Source organism: Sorex araneus, chromosome 1, assembly GCF_027595985.1.
Source record: "Sorex araneus isolate mSorAra2 chromosome 1, mSorAra2.pri, whole genome shotgun sequence".
Classification (NCBI taxonomy): domain Eukaryota; kingdom Metazoa; phylum Chordata; class Mammalia; order Eulipotyphla; family Soricidae; genus Sorex; species Sorex araneus.
In genome coordinates, this window is record NC_073302.1 from 40708724 (window position 1) to 40717421 (window position 8698).

Consider the following 8698-nt stretch of genomic DNA (forward strand, 5'->3'; position numbering starts at 1 on the left):
GGGGGTTTGGGTCATACCTGGCGATGCACAGGGGTTACTCCTGGCTCTGCACTCAGGAATCACCCCCGGCGGTGCTCAGGGGACCATATGGGATGCTGGGATTTGAACCCGGGTCGGCCTCGTGCAAGGCAAATGCCCTCCCCGCTATGCTATCACTCCAGCCCCATAAGTCTCTCTTTATCTTTGCTTTTCCTTCTTTTATTGAGGGGAGGGGCTCTCCTGACAACACTCAGGGGGGTCCTCCCAGCTCTGTGCTTGGGGGTCACTCCTGGCAGTGTTCAGAGTACCATGAGGTGCTGGAGATGGAACTCTGGACTCCCAAATGCAAAGCCTGTGCTCAGCCCATTCAGCCATCTCTTTGGCCCCCTTAAATCTGATATCCACTTTCTTCTTTGCTCCAGTGCACCCAGCACCTGAAACCCCACCTTTATAAAACTCTTTCCTACAGGAAATTGTTACTTAAAGCTTCTCCTCCTTCTCCTTCTCCTTCTCCTCTCCTTCTCCTTCTCCTTCTCCTTCTCCTTCTCCTCCTCCTCCTCCTCCTCCTTCTCCTTCTCCTCCTTCTCCTTCTCCTTCTCCTTCTCCTTCTCCTTCTCCTTCTCCTCCTCCTCCTCCTCCTTCTTCTCCTTCTCCTCTTCCTCGTCCTCCTTCTCCTTCTCCTCCTCCTCCTCCTCCTCCCTCTCCTCCCCCTCCTCCTCCTCCTCCTCCTTCTCCTTCTCCTCCCCCTCCTCCTCCTCCTCCTCCTTCTCCTTCTCCTTCTCCTCCTCCTCCTCCTCCTCCCTCTCCTCCCCCTCCTCTTCCTCCTCCTCCTCCTCCTCCCTCTCCTCCTCCTCCTCCTCCTCCTCCCTCTCCTCCCCCTCCTCCTCCTCCTCCTCCTTCTGATAACATGGAGTGGGGACCATTCCTATCAATGTTTGAGGGATCTCCTAGATCTCCCACATGCAGAGCACATGCTCCAGCCAATCTGTAGCTCCTTTAAAATGATTTAGTCTGAGGCCAGAGAGAGAATACTATGGGTAGGACACTTGCCTTACAGGTGGCTGACTTGGGTTCCATCCCTGGCACCCCATGTGGTTCCGAGCTCACCAGTAGTGATCCCTGAGCACAGAGCCAGGGGTAAGACAGAGTATGGCCAGGTGAGGCCTAAAAAAGTTTTAATATGAGGTATGCTTTATTCTGGACTTACTCATATCCCAGTTTGGGGTTGCATAATCTCTCTTTTTTAACCTTTTTTTTTTTGGATCACACCCAGCGATCCTAAAGGTAGGTCTGCACTCAGAAATTACTCCTGGTGTATAGAATAGCATCACATGACGCTGACACCCAAGGACAGTAGATACAAGGGCCAGGAGGACTGCCCCATAGCTGGAAGCCTGCTTCATGAGCGGAGGGGAGAAGGCAGATGGAATAGAGAGGGATCACTAAGAAAATGATGGCTGAAGGAATCAGTCGGAATGGGAGATGCATGCCGAAAGTAGATAATGAACAAAACATGATGACCTCTCAGAGTTTGTGTTGCAAGCCATAATGCCCAAAAGTAGAGAGAGAGTATGGGGAATATTGTCTGCCATGGAGGCAGGGAGAAGGTGGGAAAGGGGGGGTATACCGGGGATATTGGTGGTGGGGAATGTGAACTGGAGGCATGGGTGTTTGATCATTGTGTGATTGTAACCCAAACATGAAGGCTTGTGGGGCTGGAGTGATAGCACAGTGGGTAGGGCGTTTGCCTTGCACGTGGCCGACCCGGGTTCTAATCCCAGCATCCCATATGGTCCCCTGAGCACCGCCAGGGTAATTCCTGAGTGAAGAGCCAGGAGTAACCCCTGTGCATCGCCGGGTGTGACCCAAAAACAAAAACAAACAAACATGAAGGCTTGTAACTATCCCACAGTGATTCAATAAAATTAAAAAGAAAGATTGAGGCCGGCCGTCCCGCTTCCGCCCCGCGCGCCGTCCGCCGTCTTCCGGTGCTTGAAAAGTTTGACTCAAATATGGATATCAGACCAAATCACACAATTTATATCAATAATATGAATGACAAAATTAAAAAAGAAGAACTAAAGAGATCCCTGTATGCCCTGTTTTCTCAGTTTGGCCATGTGGTAGATATTGTGGCTCTAAAGACCATGAAGATGAGGGGACAAGCTTTTGTTATATTTAAGGAGCTTGGTTCATCCACTAATGCCTTAAGGCAGTTACAAGGATTTCCATTTTATGGTAAACCAATGCGAATCCAGTATGCAAAAACAGATTCTGATATAATATCCAAGATGCGTGGCACATTTGCTGACAAAGAAAAGAAAAAAGAAAAGAAAAAAGCCAAAACTGTGGAGCAGACTGCAGCAATTGCAAACAAGAAGCCTGGTCTGGGAACACCAAATTCAGCCAATACCCAAGGAAATTCAGCACAAAATCCTCAGGTTCCTGATTACCCTCCAAACTATATTTTATTCCTTAATAATTTACCAGAAGAGACTAATGAGATGATGTTATCCATGCTGTTTAATCAATTCCCTGGTTTTAAAGAAGTACGTTTGGTACCTGGAAGACATGACATTGCTTTTGTTGAATTTGAAAATGATGGTCAGGCTGGAGCTGCCCGGGATGCCTTACAGGGATTTAAGATCACACCATCCCATGCCATGAAGATTACCTATGCCAAGAAATAACATTTGAGATTATTGTCTTTAAAGGACTCGGTGTTATTTATAGTGGGTTTTTTTTGTTTTGTTTTGTTTTTTGATAACATTTACCCTGGGCATTGTGATAATTGGAGATGGACGAGGAAGGAAAAGTGAAATTTTTTTTTTTTTATAATTTATTTATTTTTAATTAGAGAATCACCGTGAGGGTACAGTTACAGATTTATACACTTTTGTGCTTATACTTCCCTCATACAAAGTTCGGGAACCCATCCCTTCACCGGTGCCCATTCTCCACCACCCGTAAACCCGGCGTCCCTCCCACCCTCCCCACTCCCATCTCCCCCCCACCCCACCCTGCCACTGTGGCAGGGCATTCCCTTCTGTTCTCTCTCTCTAATTAGCTGTTGTGGTTTGCAATAAAGGTGTTGAGTGGCCGCTGTGCTCAGTCTCTAGCCCTCATTCAGCCCGCAACTCCCTTCCCCCACATGGCCTTCAACTACAGTGTAGTTGGTGATCGCTTCTCTGAGTTGCCCTTTCCCCGGAACGTGAGGCCAGCCGCGAAGCCATGGGGTCAACCTCCTGGTACTTATTTCTACGGTTCTTGGGTATTAGTCTCCCACTCTGATATTCTATATACCATAGATGAGTGCAGTCTTTCTATGTCTGTCTCTCTCTTTCTGACTCATTTCACTCAGCATGAAACTTTTCATGCCCATCCACTTAACTACAAAATTCTTGACTTCCTTTCTTCTAACAGCTGCATAGTATTCCATTGTATAGATGTACCAAAGTTTCCTCAACCAGTCATCCGTTTTGGGGCATTCGGGTTTTTTCCAGATTCTGGCTATTGTAAACAGTGCTGCGATGAACATACATGTGCAGATGTTGTTTCGATTGTACTTTTTTGCCTCTCTGGGATATATTCCCAGCAGTGGTATTGCTGGGTCAAATGGGAGCTCAACCTCTAGTTTTCTGAGAGTCGTCCATACGGTTTTCCAAAAGGGCTGAACTAGCCGGCATTCCCACCAGCAGTGTAGAAGGGTCCCTTTCTCCCCACATCCTCTCCAACAGCGGTTGCTTTTGTTCTTTTGGAAAAGTGAAATTTTTGTGGAGTTAAAATTACCTAGTCTTTTGAGGTTGAAAATGTGTATGGCTTTAGTTTTATACAATAAACCTTTATTTGTATTCCATGTAAAAAAAAAATAAAAAGAAAGATTGAAAAAACAGAAATTACTCCTGGTGGTGCTCGGGAGGCCGTATGGGATGCTGGGGATCAAACCCAGGTTGGCCGAATGCAAGGCTAATGCCCCACCCACCCCACCCATTGTTCTATCTCTCCAGCCCACCTTCCCCCCCCCCTGCCTCCTGGGGTGGTACGCCCTTGTGGTGCTCTCAGCTACTCTCAGCTTGGGGGTCCGAAGTCACAATGGTGGTGCTCAGGAGACCAGGCAGTGGCGGGGATCGAACCCAGGCTCCAGTAAGCAAAGCACGTGCTCCAGCCCACTGGGAATCCCTCCCTGCCCCCCCCCCCCCGGGTCTTTCTCTCTTGTCATATTTCTGGTTTTGTGGTCGGGGAGGTTGGGTCCCACCCAGCAGTGCTCAAGGACTGTCCCTGGCTCTGTGCTCAGGAGTGATCTCTGGCAGCGCTCGGAGAAACATCTGTGGTGCTGGGACTGGCTGAAACAGCTGCACGTAAGGTAAGCGCTTTACCTTCTGTACGGCCTCTCGGGCCTCTTTTTCATATTTCCGAATAAAACAATTTACTTCACTCACACACACACACACACACATACACATAAAATGTTTTAGGATGAGGGATTAGGGATGTGGCTTGCGAATAGAGGGTATGCCTTGCATGTGTGGGTTTCTGGTTCCAATCTAGGCGCTGCAAATAGAGAAAACTGAAACACTGGACTGGAGAGATAGTACAGCGGGTAAAACATTTGCTTTGCATGTGGCCAACCTGGCTTTGATCCCCAGCATCCCCTATGGCCCCCTGAACATGCCAGCACTAATTCCTGGATGCAGAGTCAGGAGTAACCCCTTAGCACCGCTGGGTGTGACCCCCCCCAAAACAAAACAAAAAATAAAATAACAAAATGCTTTAGAATGGGAATATTTTGAGTTTGAATTAGAAATCAAAAGATGAGGGCTGGAGAGAGGATACCAAAGTTAAAGACTTTCTTGTGGGGCTGGAGCCATAGCACAGCAGGGAGGGCATTTACCTTGCATGCAGCCGACCTGGGTTTGATTCCCAGCATCCCATATGGTCCCCTGAGCACCTCTAGGAGTAATTCCTGAGTGCATGAGCCAAGAGTAACCCCTGTGCATCGCCGGGTGTGACCCAAAAAAGAAAAAAAAAGTGCTCCACCAGTCTTGGTCATTGAATCACATATGGTGATTCATCACTTATGGTCCCTGAGCACTATCAGGGGTCTCTCCTGAGCACAGAGCAGGAATGGACCCTCTGCACTGCTAGATATGGCCCAACACCCTCCCTCCCAGGCGCCCTCCTCCACCAAGACATTAAAAGATAAAACCAGAAGTTAAACTGTTGGCAAGAAATTTGGCAGTGGAGGCATGAAACTAGCACCCTGAAACCGCCGATTGGCCAGGGCAACCGGACAGTCTACCTCTGATGGGACTCTGCAGCACGCACGGCTCTGTCTGCAAAGTGTCCCCCCTGCCTGCCACTGAACCCACACAAACCCCGCCGCTGGGCAAACTTCCTGCATATTCTCAGAAACACGGGGATAGAGGCAAAGTTCAGTGATGCCAGGAGGGATGGGAGCGAGAGGATAGCTCAGTGGGGAGCATGTTTGCCTTGAACGCGGCTGACTCGGGTTCGGCTGACTCAGGCTCGATCCCTGGCATCCCATATGGTCCCTTGAGCACCACCAGGAGTGTTTCTGAGTGCAGAGCCAGGAGTAAGCCTGTGCATCGCCAGGTGTGACCCAGAAAGCCAAAATAAAATAAGTAAGTAAGTAAATAAATAAAAAATGATACCAGGAGCTGGGGGCTGGAGCGATAGCACAGTGGTTGGGCGCTCGCCTTGCACGCAGCCAACCCGTGTTCAATTCCTCCACCCCTCTCGGAGAGCCCGGCAAGCTACCGAGAGTATCACGCCCACACGGCAGAGCCTGGCAAGCTACCCGTGGTGTATTGGATATGCCAAAAACAGTAACAATGAGTCTCACAATGAGAGATATTACTTGCGCCCGCTTGAACAATTCGATGAGCAACAGTATGACAATGACAGTGACAGTGACCAGGAGCTGGAGCAATAGCACAACATGTGGGGCACTTGCCTGCCTCGTGGCCAAGTTGGGTTCAGTCCCTGGCTCCCCATATGGTCCCCTGAAGAGCCTGGAGTAAGCCCCTAGGGAGGCTTCCTCTATCCCCATCCCCCCACCAAAATGAAATGATGCTAATAGGCAGCAAGGAGAGGCCAGGAAACGGGCATTCTGTAGAAAACCACATGCGCTCAACAAAGCATGGCCACTGAGCTGGCGGAAGGGGAACCGCTCATGTTCAAGAGCATGCAGAATCCGGTCACGTGTTGCCCTGTCCGGGACAGAGAGCCTAGTGTGCCGAGCCCATGGCCCGCAGCTCGGCACAGAGCTGGGAGCAGTCTCGAGCAGGGGTGTGCCACACCCAACTTCCCGAAGGGAAGAAGAACGTGTCATTTTGTTGCCATCCTGACTCCAACCAACCAACACATTCATGTGGAAAAAGCCCTCATCCTTTTGAGGGTATTTGACAATTCCATGGATTGTTCAGTCTCTTACATAGTGATTATGTATCAGAGATGACTGTAGAAGAATGAAGGAGTGAAGTGACACAATGGCTGGGATTTCTTCTAAAAAAGAAAATAAAATATGTCCTAAAAAATATGGATAAGGGGCCAGAGTGATAGAACAGTGGGTAGGGTGTCTGCCTTGCATGTGGCCAACCCGGGTTCAATCTTTGACATCCCATAGGGTCCCCCGAGCATCTCCAGGAGTAATTTCTGAGTGTAGAACCAGGAGTAACTCCTGAGCATCATTGGGTGTGGCCCTCCCCAAAAAAGGGCCCAAAACAGAGGGCTGCCAGCACACAGATGACTTTAGAATAAGATGATATTTAAGTAAAGGTTCATGCATGCTCTACTTTGCTGATATGTATATGCATGTATATATTTATATATATTATATTTATAGTGGTTCTTTTGGCCATACCATGCTATTGCTCCAGCCCCTACTTTATTCATATTTTATTTATTTTTTTGCATTTTGGGTCACACCCAGCGATGCACAGGGGTTACTCCTGGCTCTGCACTCAGGAATTACTCCTGGTGGTACTCAGGGGACCATATGGGATGCTGGGGATCAAACCTGGGTCAGCCAAGTGCAAGGCAAACACCCTTCCCCGCTGTGCTATCACTCCAGCCTCTACTCGTGTTTTAAAATCGAATTTTCTTATTCCCTCTGATGATCTCCTGCCATCGGGTCTTCCGATGACAGGGACACATGCAGTTGTGGGTCTCTGAGGCACTTACTGCTGGGGTTGGGGGTGTGCGCCTGCTTTGGTCCCGGTGCTCACACACCCCTGGCCGAGAGGCTGAGGTCTCTGGAGATTGACCAGTTCTCAGGGTTCCAGACAGCAGAGCCGTGGGACCATGTGGGAGGCACTGGGGGATCCAACTTGGGGCCCCTGAAGGCAGAGGACCTTGAAAGTCAGAATGTAGCTCCCCAGTAGGACGGACCCCCAGAGAGGAGTAGGAGGGAGCCCCAGGTCTGCAGAGGGGCAGCTCTGCTGAGGGCCTCGCCCGGAGCTCCACGTTCTACCCACCTTTGACCTGAAAGAGGCCCAGAGACTGCGCAGGCCACAGCACCCCGGGGGTCCTGTGAACCTGGGAAAGTGGTAAAACACAAATACACACACAGACACACACAAATACACACACAGATACACACAGACACACAGACTCACACAGACACACACAGACATACACATAAATACACAGATACACAGACACACAGACACAGACACACAGATACAGGCAGACACACAAACTCACACAGACACACAGACACACACACTGTGCCTATTGGCTGTGTGGCCTCGTGGAGCTGCTCCTTTCTGCATCTGTGCTGTTTGTCCTCATGGAACAAGTGTGTGATGTGTGTGGGAGACCCTGGATTTGGGCAGAGATGAGGGCGGGGGCTGTTTCAGGGTCAACTGCCGATGCCCTCTGGAGGGACAGGGAGGCTGCCCGCTTTGGGGAGCCCCAGCTCCCAAGTGGAGTGTAGCCAGACGGGGAACCCCAGAGAGATGGGCTGGGGGCTCGCCCTGCCTCCTTCCTCAGACCGGGAAGGAGCAGGCAGAGAAAAGCTGCTTGCCCTGGGGGAGCTGATGGGCTCCGGGGCTCCGGCCCACCCCGAGCCCCTAGTTCCAGGCGGCAGCCCCTGCACAGATGAGATAGAGCACGTCCCTCGGTGACGCAGACGGGCAAACATTAACCCGGGCAATGAGCGCAGGCGCCTGGTGCCGGGGACAGTGCAACACAGGTCTGCACAGCTGAGACTGCACAGGGTCTATGACACACACACCTTCCCATGCACACACACACTCACACCCACCCACACCTGCCCGTGCACACATACCTCACATGCACACACACCTGTCCATGTACACACACTCATATACACACACACCTGTCCATGCACACACACGCTCACACACACACACCTGCCCGTGCACACACATGCTCACACCCCCACACCTGCCCGTGTACACACACGCTCATATACACACACCTGGTGTGCACACAATGCTTCACACTCAAACACATCTGACATGCACACACACACTCACATCCACACATACCTCCCCATGCACACACATGCTCACACCCACCCACACCTGCCCGTGCACACACACCTCACATGCACACACACCTCTCCATGCACACACGCTCATATACACACACCTGCCCATGCACACACATGCTCACACCCCCACACACCTGCCTGTGCACACACACGCTCATATACACACACCTGGTGTGCACA

The 8698-nt window shown here is 50.5% G+C and overlaps 1 protein-coding gene across 1 annotated transcript; it reads left to right on the forward strand.

Annotated features, from left to right (window-relative positions):
* The first annotated feature begins 1929 nt into the window (after positions 1 to 1929).
* Positions 1930 to 2799, forward strand: LOC129405681 (U2 small nuclear ribonucleoprotein B''). Its single transcript, XM_055142722.1, has one exon. The coding sequence runs from the start codon at positions 1992 to 1994 to the stop codon at positions 2667 to 2669; it is 678 nt and encodes a 225-aa protein (XP_054998697.1). The 5' UTR covers positions 1930 to 1991; the 3' UTR covers positions 2670 to 2799.
* Positions 2800 to 8698: the final 5899 nt, after the last annotated feature.